The sequence below is a fragment of the Ipomoea triloba genome, chromosome 1, assembly GCF_003576645.1.
Source record: "Ipomoea triloba cultivar NCNSP0323 chromosome 1, ASM357664v1".
Lineage (NCBI taxonomy): Eukaryota > Viridiplantae > Streptophyta > Magnoliopsida > Solanales > Convolvulaceae > Ipomoea > Ipomoea triloba.
The window spans coordinates 4,047,603-4,070,442 of NC_044916.1; the positions used below are offsets into that span (position 1 = coordinate 4,047,603).

Genomic DNA, 22,840 nt, shown 5'->3' on the forward strand with positions numbered 1-22,840 from the left:
TACTTTCAAATTATACTTTTAAGTTTTATTCCCTCTTACATTTTTCTTGGAATTAAAATCATTTTTGGTCCCTTAACTTTTGAATTTTATCAATTTTGATTTTAATTTTGTTATCAATTATGGTTCTTCTGACCAAATTGACGGCAAAATATTGTCAAGTTTAATATTTTAAGGACACAACTATTATCCTAAATAAAAATTGTCAATATTTGAACAAAATCATTGTAAAATTAGACAAAAAGAATATTATTCTATTAATATATATGAATCAATTATATCGTTTTTACCAATTGAAGGGGTTTAACGTTTAAACGATACTTCTCTCAATTAAGAATCTCAATCTTAATACTACAATTCAAAATTTAAAATTAAATTTATTTTAAATTAAAAATCTTATATTCGAAATGGACTGTTCATTACTAGGGTTTCTGATTTCTCCTGAAACTCAATTATATTGAAAAGAAAGAGGGAAAAGTAAAAAAATCCGCAGTAAAGCTTTTCACAGAAATCAGCAAAGCTCTTCTCTCCTCCTACAGTCGTCGGCTTCAGTCTTATTCGGTAGAAAATTCACTGCAAAAAAAAAAAAAAAAAACAAAAACCAGCTAAGCAAAAGCGGCCATGGGGAGGGGAAAGTTCAAGGGAAAGCCCACCGGTCGGCGCCAATTCTCCACTCCCGAGGAGATGAGTATGTCACCCTTGATTCTCTTTTTATCTTTCTCCTACTAATAATGTGATATGCTAGTGTCTCTGATATGTTTGTGAATATTGAATTTGATTTATGGGTTTTTGTTTTTTGTTGCTGTTTTTTTTTTTTTTTTGGGTGGATTTATATCTGCGTTTTAGGAACTTTGAGCAGAAAGTTGTATTCTACGCTGTTTTGATGATGGGACCGTTGAATTTTGATTTTGACGGTTTTGGGCTGGGATTTCATGAATACTGAGGCTGGTTCTGAGATTATTTTATTAAGGAATTTGGATTGATTTCATGATGTTTTGAGGTTGTAGACGATGATTGGAGCCTGTTGTCTGAGTATTGTGTTTGGATTGGCTTTTGCATTTATGCAGTTCTGTTTTGAGGACAGATAAATTACAGTTAGTACTGTTGGATAGATTTTTTATGATGTAGCTTTGGAGTGGGGAGTGATGTAAAAATTTAAATTTTATTTCATTGAGACTCCACACTAGCTTCAACTACTAGAAATGATACTTTTTGATGGTGATAAGCACATAAGGCATATTGATCAACATAAATAAGATTTCCAATTCTGGTCTTCCTAGTTAGGTTGTCCATAGCTGACTGGCTCAAACCAAGAAGACCAATAGGTCACTCCCACTAGGAGTCAAAGCTGGAACCTTGTGGTTAACAAGCCTTATTATGTACGTAAGGCACCATTATGTATACCCACATTTGTCCAATGAACAAGTGATAGGATGAGTTGAAGAATGCCAAGAGTAGGAAACTTTCCTCTTTTTTTTTTTGGTAAAAATAAGGATGAAGAATAAGGTCAAGTGAAACATATTTGAGAAAGGTTTCATGCAACATCTGTAGGAGACAAAATGGTAGGATATACATTTAGATGGTTACACTGCAGTCCTAGTGTACAGGGTGCTTAAATGTGGCTTGTTGAACTTGATACTATTCATGCAGAAGTATGACTATTTGAGCTTAATCAGCTTATATCTGATTTACTGTGTAATGTCATCTGCATGGTGGGTTCTGAAATAAGTGAATTATTAGTAATTATGTGCATGTAAAATCACTTAGAAATGATGATGAAGATGGCATCTATCTATTTAATAATTATCTGTGAAATAAAGAAGCTCAGAGTTAAATTGTATTCATGTTCCTTTGCATTATTCCATGTACTTTCCAAATTTGATTTAGGTATGTACAGTATACATTTGAAGATATGGATGTTTTAATTTCATTGGATTTATTGTTTGACGAGTTTTAACTATGATAATTATTCTCTATTTAGTTCATGAGTGAAGGCATAATAAGAGTTCTTTTGTTGTGTCCATATCACAGTGGCTGGTACATCTGCATCTCGTCCTCGAACTTTTAAAAAGGTATTTTTAGTGCGTGTGTGTGTGTGTGTGTGTGTGTGTGTGTATTGACACAAAATTGGTGGAGTGATATTTGGTTTGCAAAGACATTAGAAAGCATGATTTAAGTTTCAACACTTTTGAGGGTTATTGTAACTCAATTCTGACATTCAAGTTTATGATTTCTGAACTCTTAGGGCAAGGCCAAGATAGACAATACTCCTGTTAAATGCAATCTTTAAATTACATCTCTGATGTTTATGCATTTTTTATCTTATTTAATTTCTTTGATGTTTTTAGGAAGAAGCTGAAGTTGAGGAAGTAGAGAGTTCAGAGTCTGAAGAGGAATCTGGAGGATCTGATGAAGAATCAGAAGTATGCACACTCATTCTCTATGACAATTTAATGTTTTTTTTTTCCTCTAAATTTATTTTCTGCTTTTTTTCTGAGTTTGTGGCAACGCTAACATTTAATCTTCACTTCAATACTGGATTGTATAATAGAAACGGAAGGGTACACAGGGCATCATTCAGATTGAAAATCCTAATCTGGTCAAGCCTAAGAATCTGAAAGCCAAAAATGTGGATGTACGATACATGGCTCTATCTTCTACTCTCTTCTTGATTTTGTAATGTAGCTTATTTTTTAAAACAAACCAGGTTTTTGTATTATATTATGAGATGTTCTTTCTGTTCTGCAGATTGAGAAAACCACTGAACTTTCCAGACGTGAGAGGTGTGAATTGTCTTTTTCTTTTCGTAGTATAAATTTATGTATACACAATGTACACCTTGCTCACTTTTAGTTTACATTGTTGTATGGAAATCTTCCTTGTCCTTAGGGAAGAGATAGAGAAGCAGCAAGCTCATGAACGGTACATGAAGCTCCAAGAACAAGGGAAAACAGAACAAGCTAGGAAGGATTTAGGTACTTATTTGGATGGTGTCATTATTATGTGGATTTTAACTAATCCTTTTTTTTTGGGGGATTTGAGATCAATTCAAAGTTCACGTCTTTACATGTGGAATAGTGTCATGACTAGAACAAGGATGAAGTTTGAATTGATTTGCACACAACTATTTAAGCATCAAGAACTAAATATCGCACTAATATACACACGTGGGTACACACACGCACACTCAAATTTGCCCAGTTGTCCCCTTCCTGTGGGGTTAATGGGCAAAGAAAGCTACTGGAGTTACATGTAATTAGCTATACTAGCCCCCTCGTCACCATTTGTACTCATAATTTACTTTATTACCCTTGCACTTGCAGAGCGTTTGGCCATGATAAGGCAACAAAGAGCAGAAGCTGCTAAAAAGCGAGAAGAGGAGAAATCTGGTACTCTTCAAATATAACCCTCGTATTCTCTGAACACCCCTTTCCCACCATCAAATTCATTAATCCAAGTTCGTTTATGATTGTTTTTACTGCTGCAGCTAAAGAGCAGAAGAAGTTGGAAGCTCGCAAATGATATGATTGCTGATTGATGAATTCAAGATTTTACTGGGTTCTAGTTATATGTAAATTTATTACATACAGATAAAAGTGCCTGTTGGGTTTTGCAAGTTTTTTATACTTAGATTGTTCTTACTGGAGGCTGGTTTGAGCTATCCATCTTTTAATGCCTGGAACCTGAATTTCTCTATGTATGGAACTTGTATTTAGTTCCCTGTTCTTTGATAACAAATTTAACACATAATGGATGGCTAAATTGACTAATTGCTTCACAGAAAGGATGGTAAAAGTTATGTTTATTCCACACAATATTAATGTTCAATATTAAAATCATGATTATGAATAAATAATTAGTGATATTTTGGTAAATATCTTTTAAAGTGCATTGACTAACATTATAAAGTGCAAAGTGAACTGGTGAACACTACAAATTGTATCTAGTAATATGTGAAGTACTTCATGATACAATTATGTACACGATGCATTTCAAAGTTTAAATGGATGATAATAATCCAGCTTTTTTATAAGAGATGATTTTTCATACAATCCTTCCTATACAAGTGGGGTTTATACAATCTGTCCTATATTTGACAGAGTAATTGGGCAAGCATCACTAACCCGAATTACAAGTGAACTCAGGAGTCAAACGGTCACCCATTACATTTGAGGAGAGGAGTTATTATCAACAACAGCTCCACTGCCATTGAAGGGGCTCACCATCATTGAACAATCGTTACAAGTCACACGAGGAGCTCTGTTGTAGAGGAGGTGGGGACTTGATTTCTGACACATAACACCACTGTCCTAAAACACTCATTGTACTGCTCATTATACTCAGATCAATAATACAAAATAAATACCGGTAACAATACTTACCGTCAATATTACATTATGAAATTATAAGAAAACTTTAAGGTGTTGATTGACACCATGAATGGTAAAAGTTAAACAGATTGAGAACAATTATTTTGATGTAGAGTGTGCTCACAACTATTACTCAATAGTCTAACTATCTTCCATGGAAGACAATTCTGAATTCTAACTTTACACACTATTTTAGCACAAAAAGGCATATAAACACCAAAAAAACATAAAGTCTAAGAACTCTATGATTAGAACATAGGAGTGGTGGTAAAAATGGTAAATGGCCTACCAAATAGAAAATGGTGAATTCTCAATTTTATAAGAAAAAAAAAAAAGAAAACGGAAGTTACATTTTTATCCAGAACAGCACCCAGCTTTCTTCACAGCGGACACATCGTCCCTGTTCCCAATATTGATAGTCTGCCCCTTGGGCAACGCCGACGGGTCATCGCCGGCGTCGAGAGACTTCTTGCTAACCACCCGGTAGATCTGAGTCAACACTTCACAAAAAGCACTCTCCACGTTGTACGCCTCCAGCGCCGACGTCTCCACGAAGAAAGTGTTCTCCCTCTCCGCGAACGATCCCGCGTCGTCCGTCGGCACCGCCCGCAGATGGCGGAGATCCGACTTGTTCCCCACCAGCATCACCACGATGTTCTGATCGGTGTGGTCCCGCAGCTCCTTCAACCACCGCTGCACGTTCTCGAACGTTACGTTCCGAGTTATATCGTACACCAGCAACGCCCCCACCGCTCCTCGATAATAAGCGCTCGTGATTGCACGGTACCTATACATACATACATTACATCAATTACATTACAATTCCATGCGAAATTTTGCGTTTATATCAGAATTTATGATGATTTCATATACATGAAAGCTTCATCGTTTATGAGAATTAGAATTTATGATGATTTCATATACATGAAAGCTTCATCGTTTATGAGAATTAGAATTTATGATGATTTCATATGAAAGCTTCATCGTTTATGAGAATTAGAGAATGCGAAATCAAAAAGGATTTTCGTAGATCTCAAAAGTGAACATGTTTGATTTCAAAACCCTAGTTTCCTTACTACTTTTGAATGATCAGAAAAGCTTTCAATTGGAAACTTTATTTAAAGAAATTCACTACTATCATTCGATTCATTCGAATTACAATTAGGAAGAGAATGTGTATTAGTATATAAAGGCAAATGAAACGTGAAAATGTTTGTAAAAACATGCATGCAAATGTGCATTCTTAATTTGAATGGGATTTATCGAGATTCAACTAGATAAATCTCATGCATCTAACCAGATTAGTATGGATGGTTACCTTTCTTGGCCAGCGGTGTCCCAAATTTGGGCCTTGATGACCTTATCGTCGACCTGGATGGTTCGGGTGGCAAACTCGACACCGATGGTGGATTTAGACTCAGCGCTGAATTCATTCTTGGTGAAACGCGACAACAAGTTTGATTTCCCGACACCGGAGTCTCCTATGAGCACCACTTTGAACAAATAGTCGTAATCCTCGTCGGATCTATATGCCATTTTTGTTTAAGATCAAAAGAGGAAAAAGGAGATGAGGAAGAAGTTAAGAAGCCATAAAATGGCGTGTATGTGATGAGAGAATGGGGATGGAGAGGTGAGAGGAAGGCCGATTGCCACAAACATGCAGATATGATCTCCGAATGCTTAGATGAAGATCGAGAAATAGGAAATTCAATGAATTAGAAGAGTCCCTCTCCTGTATAACACCAATGTTATGCTAATCCACTCCCTAATTTTAGATAAAATATTTGATTTGTAAATATCAATATAACTACTCTTTCTTTTTTTCTTTTTAATGTTTCATATTTAATCGCCATTATATTATTTATTATCATCGAATTGGTGGTCTACATTTAAGTATTAATTTTTTTTTTTTTTGGAAATACTCATAATTCTACGTACATTTAAGTATGTGACACCCGGTTACAGCCTCACATTGGGGTGGGTTCGAGCCTCAGTGGAGTCAATATTGACTCTTTATGCTTCATTTGGTTGAAAAAGTAGCTATAAACAGATACTACATAATACCAGCTAGTGTCTATCTTCAAAAAGGATAATTCTACTTATATAAAAGTATAAAATTTGTGTGTACCAAAAAAAAAAAGAATGACAAAAACAATAATATATAAGAACCCAAATCATATCTACAAATTAAGTTTACCTCTAGCTAAGCCCTTAGATGGAATTTAATTAAGCAAAAATTAAGAAATTAAAATACATTTAACCATAAGAAAAATAATACAAAAGTATGAGAATTATTGTTATGAAATAGTAATGCCGCCTGAAAAATATATAATTTGTCTATAAAATTGATCGGTACCGGTATCGATAATATCAAATACAATCATTTAGGACGTATTTAGTTGTACTCGATATTATTGGTATCAGTTGATCTTGCTCGGTATAGAAAGTTGAAGTAGTTCAAAATATGGTGCATGGCCTTCTATGTTTTTGTAACTTTTTCTTGGTCTTCGGTGGTCTCAAGGCTACCTTTATTGCAGTATCAAACACAGCTTTCACATTCTGAAATAATATAACAATTTATTAAATCAAATTAATCAGCTATATATATAACAATTTATTATCTTGGTTCCGATAATCAGTGACAGTTTCTATATTAAATTGCAAAAGAATATCAATTATTCTCTATAACATGTACCAATACTAATATTTCAAAATTTAATGCCAAATTATGAAATAAAAAAATTAGTTATAATTTTTATACCAAGCATAAATTTACTATTTTTTGGCGAATACGCCTAAAAATAATAATAATAAATATATATATATATAATTTAGATAATAATATAAATTATATAAAGTGGTATATTTACCTGCTGCGTCTTTGAACTACACTCAACGTAGGCAACCGCGCCAATCATTTTCTTCAATTCCTCTCCCTAGGGATTTATATACCAAAAAATAAAAAAGAAAGTAATTATTAATAATTTCAAAAATGCAATAAATAATAATAATTATTATAATAATATCATTATTATTTGAAAATAAAAGGGACAAAAATCAGAAAATCCCCAAAGAGTACTTACTCGGACGGTTGTGATTGGAGTTGCTCCAGGATGATCAACTAAATACTGCTTGTCATCTCTCAAATCTACATTTTAATTTAATTATTTGACAAAAATCATAAATAAAAAATAAATTATAAGCTTTTAATTTTGGAAAAAATTTGATTGAGACACGTGAGACGGGCTCATGTTACTCTTTAATTTTTTTAAAAAATATAATAGTTCAATAAAAAATTTTAAAATTCCAATTAATTCATAACCTAGTACTTAATATAAAACTAACTAAACTCTATAAATAAGGATGTCGGTTCACTTTCATTTTCAATCCATTTTCCATAAATGTATCAAAATTGTAAAAGAAAAAATAAAAGGAATGAAGAATGAGAGGTTAATCTTACCTAGTTTTGTTCCAACTAATACAATTGGGACACTGGGTGCATAGTGTCTCAATTCAGGTATCCACTGTAATCAAGAAATTATACAATAATTTCATCATATTTACAAAATAATAATACTAATAAGAAAAAGTCGACATGATCGATCAGCATCAATGTCCATTATATCGATTACGTATATATAACCATATAATTGGGTACTATATACCATGCAAATAGTACTTCGTATAACCCGTAATCATACGTGGTTATACTCGATATGATCATAAAAGAAAATTATAATTAATAATAATAATAAAATTTAGGTTGTTGTAGATAACCTTCTTGTAGATGTTTTCATAGCTAGCTTTGCTGATGAGGGAAAAAGCAAGCAGAAAAACATCAGCTCCTCTATAACTCAGAGGCCTTAGCCTGTTGTAATCTTCTTGTCCTGCACCATTCATTTCCACAATAGGTTAAAAACAAAACCAAAAAATGATCAATCTCGAGACTTCTATATAGAGTCTCATGCCTATGTCACTCGAGACTGACAATAATTTACCAGCAGTATCCCATAAGCCAAGGTTGACCGTGCTCCCATCCACCACCACATTAGCACTAAAGTTATCAAACACCGTCGGGACATAATCCTACATCCACCCAAAAACACACACCATTCTTAAACCTCCAAAAGAAAGTCCACAAATTACACTGATCAATCTCACAAAATATTCATCGTTTCGAGAAAAAAAAAAAAAAAAAAAAAGGGCAAAAATCTCATGTACCGTCAGGAAAAAAAGCCCACAAATTACACTGATCAATCTCACAAAATATTCATCGTTTCGAGAAAAAAAAAAAGGGCGAAAATCTGACGTACCGTCGGGAAAGTATTGCTGGTGTAGGAAATGAGCATGCAAGTTTTTCCCACGGCCCCATCCCCAACTGTCACACACTTGATGAACCTTGCAGTACTCATAGCTCTTGTAATGCTAGGAATTGAAGGAATCAATCAAATAAATCCAAGTTTTACATGTTGTTGAAGCTAGCTAAGCATCTTATATGTGTGATATGCAAAGAAATTAAAGAGAAAAATGGTTGGCAGACAATGTGACAGCCTAAGACAACTAGGAAGACAATGATTGTGTGCATGACTGTTTCTTGACTTGGGGTTAAAGAGGTTGTGTGTGTATAGTGAAGTAGGTGTAGTGCTAAGTTGTTGTTATTGTTGGGTGGATTAAGTGTAGAGAAAGGGAATGGATGATAGAAAGAAAATAATATATTTAATGTAAAAGGTTGCTTAATTAGTTGAACAATGTAGTATGATTGTATATACCAATTTCAAATGTTTTTTTTTTATTGTTGGGAAGTGATGAGGAGAGATGTGAGTTGAAAGCATGTCTTTTGGGGTGTCACTATTGTTATTATTCCATCTTTTTATTTTCACACCATTATGTTGATGCAAAATGGGTGTGAAACAAACAAGCATGTATTTGTCAACACCTATAATTTTGGCCTTTTTTGTCATATGAAATTGAAGTTATTAATTGATGCAGTTGAGATCTTTTCAAAAGTTGAGAGAAAAATTTATTGTTTTCATTCTAAGTATAAGAGTATCTACTATTGAAGTTTTTGATAAGTTTTTTATGAGTCTTGCAGAGGGGAGGAGAGAGGAGAGACTAAAAAAAAAAAAATTGAGAGCTTTTGCGAGGGTTTTTGTGAACCCTAGGAGGAAAGAAAATGAAGAAAAATTATGATAGGATAATGGTGTTGCGCACGCACCAACAGAACCCAATAGGCGCGTGCGCTACATATACCCGTAACCCGTTGGGGACATTTAATGATTAATTTGCTTTTCTTCTTTTCCTTCCCCCCATCAGCTCCCACCTCCCACCCACCCACTCATTTTTTTTTCTCCTCCCTTTACCTCACTCTCACTTGGTAAGATCGAAACAATTCACTATTTCTTAAAACTCAATCTCTCTCTCTATGATAGACTAGTATGACCTTACAATAATTTCTCATGTATCTTAATATTAACAGGTAAAAGCAAACAAAATACAAACTATATATATATATATACACACACACACACACACTTTTAATCAGTAAGATTGAATACCAATATACGCATGCAAATGCACTTAATTAGCTAGGCATGCCACTATACTAAAGAATTTTAGTCTAGTTACATGGTCAAGAGATTATTAAATGGAAGAGGTTGTAGAATTAAATACACATTTTATGATTTTTTTTTAAAGTTTAATTGTATAGATGAGATGAATGTAAACTTTAAGAAACCTTATAATAAGAAAAATTAAAGAATAATTAAGTTGGTTGAGACCAAGCCATTTCTTACTTCTTAAGGATATATAGAGACAAAGGGGATCTTGCTCCCAATGAGAATTAGGCTATGATAATTTATAGACTAATCTCATTTTTCAATTTAGGATAATTTCGCAAAATAAGAAAAAAATGAGAAAAATACATACTACTTTCTCAACTTATTGAAGCACAATGAATCTCGATCTCATAACCTCTCATATGAAAGAGTCACTACATGTCATCTGAGCACAATGTGACTTGATAGTATATATGTGGGTATATAACCAGAAGTGAACACACTTAACTTGAGTGTATTATTATAGATTTTGAATGTACTTATCGCGTATGACTATCAAGTTTCTCCTAATGTATTGTGATAATTACGAAAACATCACGAAAAGTCTACTTGATTTTATATATGTGCACACGTATGCTTCCAACGATTTATGGGCTTAATTTCTTAGATTAGTATTCTCATTATATGAGTGAAAATAGAAAATACTATGTGTATTCATATTTTTTACTCCAACTTTTTATTCCCACACACAAAATCTTGATATAGACACAGTGCATTGAAACCCACATGAGAGAGAAATTTAGAGAGTAAGATTTAGGAGTATATATAGTAGAATTCGTGATATTCTTTAAAAAAAAAAACAACAAAACAAAAAACACGTGAAAAATATAAGAGGGAGTTGATATCAGACCCTCTAAAAGAGCCTTGCCGGCCTTCTTTTCATTGTGCATGAAATATTTGAAGGGTTGTTAGGCGTAAAACTAAGTAGAAAAAGTATTGAGATGAATTTTTATTCTCTTTTATGTTTAAGCTAGTTATCACATGCGGGTTGTGCGGTTAAACCAATGCCCAATGCATATTTTTAAATTAGTGTTTTTTAATTGGCTAAAGTAGTCATATAATAATGAGAGAGAGAAAAAAAATGCTAAATTAATAAAAATCAAACAAATAGTCTCAATGCTTATATATTTTAATAAAACATAACCGAAATTGTAAATAGCTAAATTGCAACTAAAATAAGTAGAAACAAATAAACCACTTACATGGGGGCAAATGGTGTGTCATCATTGTCAATTGTTTGGACACCGGTCCAACCATTTAAAATTCATGTGTAATTGTATTTGTGATCAAGTACTTTATAGTTCGTCCGGACAGGTTTGACAATGACATTTGAAATGATGTACCATTTGTTGGTTTGTAAAGTGATATCATACATTCCAATGTCATTATCAAACACTATTAATTGAACCCGAGTTCCTTGCATTTAGATATAGCATTTACAATGATGTTGGTGGTGAATGAGAGCATCTTCATAATAACAATAATACTAATAATGATAAAAATAAAATAATAATAATAATAATAATAAAGGGCAAAAATTTTACTATTTACTTACTGTTTCATCCTCAAGTACGATGAGCATATACTTTTTCACAGGTGTTCCAATAGCGTTTTTTTGGTTCGTTTTTCTTAATGACATGAACTGTACAACTCCAGCCCACAGTTTGTGTGTCAATATTAATTAACTTTACTGCATTTGTCATTACTAATATCCTTGTGTCATGGAAAATATGTTCATAAAGGATGTTATGAAATAATATAATGAGAACCACAACATAAATTCAAAAATCATATATTAGAGAGTTAGGAGTAATTAAAATGTGTAGATTATAGAGGAATATAATGAGAACCACAACGTTACATACAAGGATACAAGTATAGGTGAACAGATTATACAATAGATATATTTACATAACGATATTGAAGTTATATTAATTAATGAGTATACCATCATTGATTTTTCAAAAAAACTATAATCATTATGAGTACAAATACAACTAATAGAATTAGCATGATAATATTGATGAGCACAAATGATGAGTGTAAAAGAAGGGTGCAATGTCGTTCCGCTGAGGATTGGTGTTATGGCACGAAACTGTATGAATTACCAGGCACTAGAGTATATGAATTTATAGAATCCAAGTAACAGAGACTGAATGATGTGGAATAAAGGAAAACAATTAATTAAGGTGAAAACTATATGATAAAAGGTATGGGCTAGATTACGGGGATTGTAATCTTGATGTTCCAACCAACTCAGGATTAGGGAAAGAATAATTAACCAAGGGATATATGGGCAATGCACAAAAGAATTCTACTCAGCTACTTTCGTAATCAATAAGAGAATTAGACTAAGATTGCCCCACTGTCATGATGCATCAATTGTAATCTTAAGCACCTAAGCATTGTAAGCCCCCAATATTACCTCTACTTTCATAGCAGGAAAATTAGGTTGAAATTGGTAAGGCTCGAGGTCTCCATCCAACTGTCGTTGTAATGAATCCCTCTCCTAGACTAGCAATTAATTCTGGCCACAAACCAATAACTAGTGCAGAGAAATCCCCAAATCAACATAAACCCTGGGTAAAAGATTCAATCCCTTTATGCAATTATCATAAACTGAACATCAAAATTAACAATGGATCCTTAATCCAAACCCATAAGCGAATTACTCATGCATCATGAAAGTAAACAAACCAAAGCAATAATAAATAACCATAAACATTGCAAGAAATATAAAGGGAAGAGAAAACTTTACTGATAATGAGGAAATCCAACTTCACTCCAATTCCAAGCTTGAAATAAAATAATCTATGATCTAAACTATGCTAGGAGAAATATAAACTAAAAGCTAGGGTTCAGTACTCTGTAAGGGAACCTCCTCCAATTGTAGAGAATAGGTCAAATATATAGGAGGTAGATGGGCCTTGGCCCATTAGGCAACTTCCAATTCTTTTCCAACTTGTATTCTTCCTTGTAATTCCCTTTTCTTCCAGAACTTGTCCAAAATGCTTCAATATTCTTCCTTTGTTGTTCCTTGTAGATAAATCAACACTTGGACAATATAACACATAAACAATTCCCAATTTCACTAGGATACAGAAAATAACCTTCAAAACAACTAGAATAAGGGGTGAATAATTGTACAAAATAGCATATATCAAATATTTTGACAATCATACCTATAGAATGTCAAGTAGATGGTGTGTTGCAGAATATGTTAGGTTTAGTTTTGGGTGAATAACAGTGAGGAGGGGAGAGGTTTATATACTGTTGTTTTGGGTAGAATAATGGTTTTAGTTAGGAATCTATACAAAATTGTATTATAGAATCTTATTAAGACTTCAATATTCTAATTTTAAGTTAGGAATCTATACAGAATTGTATTATAAAATATTGCCAATTTGTTTGAAAACTGCAATAAAGAAACAAATTGTTTAAAGAATTTAATGTTAAACTTTCGTTATATTTAACGGAAAAATTTGGTAAAAATTATAAAAGATTATGATATATTATGAATTTAATTGAAGGTTGCACAATAAGAAGAACACAAAGTACAATATGTTATAGTAACTATTACACCAACATTTTTTTTGTTCCAGTTAAGGGTCTAACATTATTTGCTCTTATTATAAGTGTAGAAAAACAAGAGAGAGAGATATTTGAATATGTTTGGCATATTAGCAATTCAGCGTAAGATGCACGAATTCTAATGTTCAATACCAAAAAATTAAATGTTATATAGCTTGAAATGATGAGTTGTATGTTTTTTAAAAGTAATTTGAAATAAGTTTAATAATTTCTCATAATTCTAGTACGTGTTCAATATTAAAAAATGTTATAGCTTGAAATGATGAGTTGTATTTTTTCTTTAATTAATTTGAAATAGTTTAATAATTTCTCATACAAATAAGAATGTTTAAAGAAATGCCAAATGGCCATGGATCCGGCCAGCAGGTGAATGAAGAAGAAGAAATAATGTGAAATGACCCATTTGCCCTTATGATTAAATCATTAAAAATGATTTAGGGTGTGTTTGGTTCGCACATGGGAATCGGAATCGGAATAGGTATCAAATATTTGGTAAGGGTAATGGGTTTTGGTGAAAGTATTTTAACATGTTTGGTAGTTGGGTGGAATGAGAATGAATATTAATAGTTGGGGAAGAAATGAAGAAGTGAAATGAAACCCTTATTTAATAAGGGTATGGATTTTCTCATTAATGGGGTATTCCAAACCCATAGTAGCATTCTCAAAACCTATCAACCAAACACTAGCAATCACTTTCATACCCATTCCCTATACCAAAACCCCCCAACCAAACACACCCTTATATTTTTCGGTGATTTGGCCGGGAGGACCAAATGTGTTAAAAATTGCATAATTACCAGACTAAATTGTTAGTTTTTAAAGTAAGTACTAAAATTAACAAGACCCCTATAGTCATAGAACCAATAGTGAAATTAACTATATATATATAAATAAGATTAGGTATAATTTTCTCCCACTCTTTATATCTAGTTAGACCATCGTTTTCGATTTGGAAGAGTACATGTGGTCCAATTGTTCGAAAGAATGGCTTGTGAGTAATTTCTAATAATGCTCATGACACAAATTTCCAATCTTTTTTTTTTTTTTTTTTTTTTTTTGCATAAGGATCTTTTTGTCTAAATCATGACTCCTGCTAACGTTGCTTTGAAAATGACTACTGTCTACATTCAATTGGCCTACCAGCTCCAAAGTTGTGTCTTATGAAATGCAATTTTTTCATATATAATATCACAAATGAAAGTGTAACATTCTAAAGTTGTGTCTTATGTTATTTATTTTCTGTAAAAGTGATAATGATTTATGGTATAAGTAAAAAGATTTTAATTTTTTGTTAATTAGAATCTCAAAGTAAAGTAACTTTTTCTCAATTGAAAGAGTGTTAGAAAGAATTGTATGTTCTACTTTATTTTTAGGTGACGAGGAAAATATGTAATCACTATTTGGGGGTGTTTTTTTTTTTTGAAAACTATTTGAGGGTGTTATGTGTGCACAAAATAAATATTTCTCCTATGTAATAATTTGTAAATGACATTAAAAAAACCATGTGCGACAGACTCGACTACGAGGATATATTGTAAATAATCAAATTATGTATTCCACTTAGTACTCCATGCTAACATATTATAATATGATTGATCTAAAAAATTTATAAGTCATAATTTTTGTTCCTTTATTTTATTCTTCTAATGAAATTATTATATGAGGCGGAAGTTTCTTCTAAAAAAAAAATACTTATTATTTTTTAAACTATTAAATGCCAGGCATTTGAAAAGAATTATTTTTCTATTATATTACTATAAATTTTTTGAATTGGAATAATTTATAGTTTAAAAAAAATATAAAAATATAATATTTTATTTATTAGTCTTTCATTTTTCATATGGGACAATCATTTTCAACAACCTAACCTCGTTCAAAACCACGTGCAATCAAACTTTTCCTTCTTTAAATACGATCATTATCTTTTACTAGAAAAAAAATATTTTATAGAAAATAAAAATAAAAATAAAACCTTAAACTTTGGAAAATTTGAGGCCAATTCACATGACAACAATAGTATATATAAAGGCTGGTCAAGTTCATGAATTTGGATCATATGACTAGTCAAGGTCCTCAAGGATAATGAAATGCTGATTGTGTACTTGGACCCACGGGAGCCCATTTGTTACGAAAGCAATGACGTCATCCACTTTTGTTCTCCAAAATTTCAACGACTCTCTAGAAAAAGGTCCATCTTTTCTCCATAAATCTTAAAGTGTCTTATTCAAAAAATTTAATGTGCCATGTTCTTACATTTTTTATAAAAAAAATATATATATATATATATCTGTTGTTGTTGTTGTTATTATTATTATTATTATTATTATTATTATTATTATTATTATTATTATTATTATTATATTGAGATAAAGATTAACTGCATGTTAGGTTGAATATTACTCCGTAGTTTACTTGTTACGATTAATAAAATGTTTTGTCTCAATTAAAGAGAAATACACATCAATATATAATTGTTGTTATTAGCACCTTCCGTGATCAAGATTGTATTCATACCTTGACATGTATTCACAGAAAAGTAAATACATGTATTGTGATTTTTTTTTAAATAACAGTCAGTTATCCGTGAATGCTCTGTTAAATATTTTCAAATGAACAACTATAACTATAAAAATATTACTTAACTTTAATTTTTAATCATTTTAAATTGGCAAATGAAAATAATTCGCACATTTTTCAAGCGAATCCCTAGCTCTATATAGAGAGAAACATGGTGTAATATTTGTTTTCTCATACATTTCATAGCATGTGAGGGGCACGAAATTCAAATATGAACTACTAGATAACTAGTCAAGCTAGGTAGTCGTATGTTTGGCTAACTTGAGCTTGATGGAAAATTTGGGTGTTATTATGTGGAAACAATTTATTAAAAGGACAAAATCATACAAAAAACTTTTTTTTTTTTTTTTTTTTTGTAATTGCTTACTAATTTTTAAGAAGTGAGAACTTTGGTCCCCATTTTCACGAGCAAAAATAATAGACTTTAGTGGTGTTTGTTGGTGAGCGAATTGAATTGTCACATTATGAAAATTAAAGGGTATACAATACTTATTAAAAATTAAAATTACTGTTCTGTATAAATATATAAACAAAACACAAAAGATGCTATTAAAAAAAAAATGTTGAGCATATATACACATAAATGCATAGTCCAATTATCAATGTAAACTTTTATTTTAAATAGAACACGTCTTCAAATTTTGTATTAGAGCAAGACGCATGTAAAAGTATCGGAGCCTATTAGAAAGATACATTAAGCGTGTAATATATACACTTAAATTTAATATGGGTGTGATTGAGATCACTCATAGAGGTATCTACAATTCAGCTAGCTTAGGGGATTAGTCAAATTAAGAATAAGAGAATTAGTTACTGTGTTTGATGATGAAAAGTTGAAAATTCTGAGTGTACTCTGAATACACTCAAAATAATTATAATTAGACTTTTAATTGAAACATAACACTACGAGAATGTTGTCCATTTGCCATTATTTTCCACAAGAGAAAATAGGGCGTGATGTACGCTGGTGGGGGTCCCACCAAGGCATGAACCGACCTGTAAACATCTGTGTGTGTCATGCACAAATGTGTTTGTTTTTTTTCTCTCATTTAACTCTTACCTTCCTTTCACAAACTAATAAAATTCTTCAGAAGACCCCACAAGACTACAACATATATAAATACGCCATTCCAAGCACACAATACAAACTTTGAATCCTCATCAGCTCCATATACAGACCATAAGCATAATTACATAAATGTCCCCCCTTGTAACACGGCAACTTCTGCCCATGGCTCCCAACGCCCCCCACCACGAGGCGCTGCCGCTCAACGAGAACGACTCGCAGGAGATGGTGCTGTACGAGGTTCTCAACGAGGCGCGTGCGCTTCCATCATCGCCTGCCGCGGCGGCGGCTACGCACTCCGGGAGGAGCAGGGGGGGCGGCGGCGCCGTGATGCTCAGGCCGATAGAGAAGAAGCGGTACCGCGGGGTGAGGCGGCGGCCGTGGGGGAAGTACGCGGCGGAGATTCGTGACTCGGCTAGGCAGGGGGCTAGGGTGTGGCTCGGCACGTTTAGCACGGCGGAGGAAGCGGCTCTGGCTTACGATAAAGCGGCGTTCAGAATGCGCGGCGCTAAGGCGCTCCTCAATTTTCCGCCGGACGTTGTGGTGGCGGCGGCGGCTGCGGCATCTTCTCCGGCGATGCAAGGAGTGCGGAGTTATAGTTGTGATGATACCGGCATGGCTTCTAGTGCTAGTAGGAGTAATGAATAGTGCATATATGATATACCTCTACTACTATAGCTAGCTTGCACATTCTATATGTATGCCAATTTTCTTTCCTCTTTTTTTTTTTTTTTTTTTTTTTTTAAATGACACTTTTTTTCCTACATTCCAATTACTTGGATTAATCTCTTAAAATTTGGGATAGAAATTTAACCCTTCTTTGGTATAAAACTATAAAAGTGGTGTCATATCAGCATCATAGTTTAATAATTGATGGACTAAATTATATCGCAAATAATTAAGCAACTAAATCCACAATACAATAATGGTTGAAGGACAAAAAAAATGTTATTCTCATTTTCATGTTTTTTTGGGTACATGAATGAAATAGGAAGTATCCATGTATAACACGTTTCTTGCACTAGAGTACAACGTTTTATGTATTTCATTTAGTTTACAATGTGAATTGTTAGAAATGCATTTTGTTTTCTTTCTCCCAATTCTGTGTGAAATGAAATTGTAATTGCGACAAATCAAACATATGATACGTACAAGTCAAACGCAAAAGGAAAAACACAATTGAATAACGGTGCCAGCTAATTTAAGCTCTTATCCATAGGTAAGATTGCGAAGTTTCTATAATATTTAAAAAACACAAAAAAATGTCAAAGACCTTACAGTCTAGTGGCACAGTGAATCAACCTGCTTCAGTAGGAAAAAAAAAAAAAGCACAAAAACGTATTTCTCTTCTTCTAAAGAAATTTACTAATCCCAAAAGTGCCGAGTTAAAATTTAACTAATTAATAACATTAACTACCTCTAAATTTTTTTCTCTCGCTAGGGTTTCGCGAGTCTCTCTCTCGCTAGGTTTTTCGCGAGTTTTCTGGTCTTCTGTCCGTCGGTTTTTTTACTGTTCTTGTTTCTGTTTTTCTGCATGGCGTCCCACGATTACGAATGGTCGTTGGCTAACCTTACTCTTGCTGATCTTGATGATGAGGAAGGGGTACAGCATCTGGGGCAAGTACCTGTCGACCGATCCGCTGCTGAAGTCGAGTTCTACATTGCTGGCCGCTTGGTCTCGAGCAAGCCAGCGAAGTTTGCTTTTCTGAAGGATACTATGGCGACGGTTTGGAGGCCGATGAAGGGTATGAACGCTAAGGAACTTCAACCAAACCTCTATCTGTTTCGATTCTTCCATGAGAAGGATGTTTTACGTGTTATGGACGACGGTCCATGGTCTTTCGAGCAGAGCCTGCTGGTTTTGAAGCCTGTTATTCCGCCGGAGGATCCTGAATCGGTTATTCTCAATATCACCGATTTTTGGGTCCAGATTCATAGCCTCCCGGTGGGGTTTAGGTCTGAAGCTGTTCTAAGTGCTATGGGTAATTTCATTGGTTCGCTGGTAAAATCTGATGAGCGAAACTTTGATGGATCCATGCGATCCTTTTTCCGTATTCGAGTCGCAATTGATGTTAATAGGCCTTTACGGAAGGGTATGCGCCTGAAGGTTGATAATGGTGGTTGGGTTACAGTGGATTTCAAGTATGAGCGGTTGCCTACTTTTTGCTTCCTATGTGGAATTCTTGGTCATGGTGAAAAGTTTTGCCCCAAGTCCCTAGAGACTACAGACACGGTGACAAAACCTTTTGGGCCGGGATTGAGGGCAGGTGTGAGACGTTCTACTCCGACTGCTGGGCAAAGGTGGTTTGCGCCTGAGACTACCGCCGAGCGTAGCACGTGGAAAGGCCCAGATGAATTTGGTACGGGGAGTGTCGGGAATGAACAACTTCCTGTGGGTTTGGGGGAGCCTTCGGCAATTGTTATAGCAAGACAGGTTCCTATACCTAATAAAACCAGTGAAGACGGGGCTGAGTTGGTGAATTGTGACCATACAGATACTAACGATATGGATGATGCCATTACCGTGATTGATCAAAAACGTAAACGCATGGACACAGGGAGCCCTAGTTTGACTGTTGATATGCAGGTTGATGGAAATTCCAATGATCTTTCAAAAAACTTGTTGGTGGCGGGTCCTGGTGTGTCCCAGGCCCGCCAATCATTATGAGTACTCTATGCTGGAACTGTCGTGGTCTTGGCAACCCACGCACAGTTCAAGAGATCTTGGCTATGGATGCCAAGTTGAAGCCAATGTTTTTGTTCTTAATGGAAACTAAAGTGAGACGTGAGCACGCCGATCGTTTGAAAGTTCGTTTACAGTATGATGGTTTGATGTTTGTTGATGGGGGTGGCCTGAGTGGTGGGTTGGCTTTCTTTTGGCGCGAACGCAATTCAGTGAAGTTATTGTCTTTTTCAAAGAATCATATTGATGTTGAGGTTGTGCTTCCGAGGGCTGAACCATGGAGACTAACTTGCTTCTATGGTTTTCCTGAAAGGAGTAGGCGTCAACTGTCATGGGACTTACTTCGAGCTTTGCGAAGTAACTCTTCGCTACCATGGATCGTCGCGGGTGATTTTAATGATTTAGCATCGCCTACTGAGAAACGGGGATCGCATCCTCACCCTCAAGCTTTGTTTGAGGGCTTTAACCAGGCGTTGGATGATTGTGGACTCCTTGACATTGGGATGAAGGGTCGTCCTTACACTTGGGAAAGAGGAAGGGGGTCAGTTGATTGGGTTGAGGAACGGCTAGATAGAGCGGTGGCTGGAGCTGATTGGTGTTTACTACATCCACATACCACTGTTCATAATGTGAACACCTTCACCTCTGATCATTCTGCTATTTTCATTGACGTTGAGAAGCCTCGGGTTAGAAAGCAAAGGAGGCGATTCATGTTCGAGAATGCTTGGATCAAGGATAATGGGTGCAAGGAAGTTGTATGTCAGGTTTGGAACCAGACAATGGGTGAACCATTACCTTTTAGACTGAAATGTTGTAGTGAGAAGTTGAAACAATGGGGTGGTGATTTCAGTCAACAACTTAATGCTCAGATTGTTGCTTTGCAGACTCGGTTGAATTTCCTACGGGGCAAACGTGATCACAATTCTTTAAGAGAAGTGCGCCAATTGGATGTTGAGTTGAATGGTAAACTGGAGCAGCAAAATACTTATTGGCGCCAACGAGCCAAACAGTTTTGGTTGAGTTCGGGCGACCGTAATACAAAGTTCTATCACTCCTATGCTACAGGTCGGAGGAAAAAAAACTTATTAAAACGTCTGAAGGATGCAAATGGTATGTGGGTTGAGCAGGAAGGTTTACCGGACTTGGCGGCGAATTACTTTTCACATATATTTAATTCGAATGGTTCCCGCATGGGGAACGAATTAAACGGTATACCGAGTAGGATTACTGCAGAGGATAATCGTTATCTTCTAGGCAGCTTTACGTCCGAGGAGGTGAGAGACGCGATCTTTAGTATGGCCCCGGATAAATCCCCAGGTCCAGATGGGTTCAACCCCGGGTTCTATCAACATTTTTGGACTGAGATAGGAGCTGACGTTTCTCAATTTGTTCGGGACTGCATCCAACAATGTCGTATGCCAGAGGGAATGAATGATGCTAACATCACATTAGTTCCCAAGAAGGCTATTCCGGAAGGTATGGGCGATCTCCGGCCCATTGCTTTGTGCAATGTGGCGTATAAAATCATTGCTAAAATGCTTGCCAACCGGTTGAAGAGTGTTATTGGCAGAATAGTCTCTGAAACTCAAAGTGCCTTTATTCCAGGGAGGCTTATCACAGATAATGTTCTGGTTGCTTCAGAGGTCCTTCACTTCTTAAAGCGTAAACAGCGGGGCAGCTGTGGTTGGGGAGCTTTGAAGCTTGATATGGCAAAAGCCTATGACCGAATGGAATGGGGCTATTTGCGAAAAATGATGGTTCTTATGGGTTTTGCGGATGGCTGGATTGATTTGATCATGATGTGTGTTACCACGGTTCGCTATCGGGTGTTGGTGAATGGCGATGTGTCCGATTTGATTATTCCTACGAGAGGTCTCAGGCAAGGGGACCCCCTGTCCCCTTATCTTTTCATTCTGTGTGCGGAAGGTTTTTCACATCTTCTTACCTGCTGTGTTCAGAATAAGACCCTTTCGGCATGTACAGTGGCGCGGGGTGCCCCAGGAATATCACACCTGTTCTTCGCGGACGATAGTCTGGTTTTTTTCAAAGCCACGATTGGGGAGGCTCAAGCTATTAAACGTTGTTTGCTGAAATATGAGGAGTTATCGGGTCAGTCTGTTAACTTGAATAAATCATGCATGGTATTCAGCAGGAATGTGGGGCATCAGGAAGCTCTTGCAGTTACCTCTGAGTTGGGAGTTGTGTGTGTTGATTCCTTTGGGAAGTATTTAGGCCTGCCTATGGGGATAGGAAAGAATAAAAATGAAGTATTTCATTTTATTGAGTCTAAGCTTAAGCAAAGGGTGGGTGGTTGGAACAAACGGATCCTTTCTAGAGCTGGAAAGGAGATCTTACTGAAGACTGTTGCACAGGCTCTGCCCACGTATACCATGAGCACTTATTATCTCCCTACTACATTTTGCTCAACATTGGAGAGGATTATGAACAAATTTTGGTGGGAGTCTAAGCCGGCGGGAGGAGGCGGCATGCACTGGTTATCATGGTCTAGAATGTGTGTTCCGAAAAGTTGTGGTGGTATTGGCTTCAAACGTCTTCATGAATTTAATGTAGCACTCCTGGCCAAACAAGGTTGGAGGTTTTTAAATCACCCTGGTTCCCTAGCTGCTCGGTTATACAAAGCTAGATATTTCCGTGACTGTTCGTTTTTGCAAGCTAAACTTGGTGCTAATCCGAGTTATGTATGGCGATCGATCCTTGCTGCACAAAATCTTTTACAAAGGGGTTGTTACCGCAGAATTGGCGATGGAAATACAACTAGTATATGGGATGATCCCTGGTTGCCTGATAAGGAATCCCCTTTTCTTGCTACACCTCGGTCAGCCCAACATGGTTCTGCGACGGTCTCGGCATTAATCGATCCTGTAACTACAGATTGGGATGTGCCACTGCTTAAGGAGTTGTTATGTGACAGGGATGTTGC

At 35.1% G+C, this 22,840-nt stretch overlaps 4 protein-coding genes and 1 long non-coding RNA gene across 5 annotated transcripts; 3 read left to right on the forward strand and 2 right to left on the reverse strand.

Moving 5' to 3' along the window:
- The first annotated feature begins 439 nt into the window (after positions 1–439).
- Positions 440–3,767, forward strand: LOC116033603 (28 kDa heat- and acid-stable phosphoprotein-like). Its single transcript, XM_031276361.1, has 8 exons — positions 440–685; positions 2,029–2,069; positions 2,346–2,420; positions 2,549–2,632; positions 2,746–2,780; positions 2,887–2,972; positions 3,321–3,386; positions 3,485–3,767. Exons 1-8 carry the CDS (start codon positions 619–621, stop codon positions 3,517–3,519), a joined length of 489 nt encoding a protein of 162 aa, XP_031132221.1. The 5' UTR covers positions 440–618; the 3' UTR covers positions 3,520–3,767.
- Positions 3,768–4,651: 884 nt separating this feature from the next.
- Positions 4,652–5,934, reverse strand: LOC116015528 (ras-related protein RABA1f-like). The gene is made up of 2 exons (XM_031255632.1): positions 5,686–5,934; positions 4,652–5,154 (listed from the first exon to the last, which is right to left on the reverse strand). The coding sequence occupies exons 1-2, from the start codon at positions 5,901–5,903 to the stop codon at positions 4,722–4,724; spliced, it is 651 nt and encodes a 216-aa protein (XP_031111492.1). The 5' UTR covers positions 5,904–5,934; the 3' UTR covers positions 4,652–4,721.
- On the forward strand, positions 5,039–6,242 carry LOC116015539. The gene is made up of 2 exons (XR_004097634.1): positions 5,039–5,150; positions 5,699–6,242. It is a non-coding gene; the product is annotated as an uncharacterized LOC116015539 (long non-coding RNA).
- Positions 6,243–6,593: 351 nt separating this feature from the next.
- LOC116015210 (rac-like GTP-binding protein RAC13) lies at positions 6,594–8,831 on the reverse strand. The gene is made up of 7 exons (XM_031255239.1): positions 8,681–8,831; positions 8,366–8,453; positions 8,145–8,254; positions 7,828–7,891; positions 7,451–7,515; positions 7,238–7,303; positions 6,594–6,926 (listed from the first exon to the last, which is right to left on the reverse strand). Exons 1-7 carry the CDS (start codon positions 8,777–8,779, stop codon positions 6,825–6,827), a joined length of 594 nt encoding a protein of 197 aa, XP_031111099.1. The 5' UTR covers positions 8,780–8,831; the 3' UTR covers positions 6,594–6,824.
- An 8,485-nt stretch (positions 8,832–17,316) lies between these two features.
- LOC116015219 (pathogenesis-related genes transcriptional activator PTI5-like) lies at positions 17,317–17,934 on the forward strand. Its single transcript, XM_031255249.1, has one exon. The coding sequence runs from the start codon at positions 17,349–17,351 to the stop codon at positions 17,862–17,864; it is 516 nt and encodes a 171-aa protein (XP_031111109.1). The 5' UTR covers positions 17,317–17,348; the 3' UTR covers positions 17,865–17,934.
- The last annotated feature ends 4,906 nt before the right edge of the window (positions 17,935–22,840 follow it).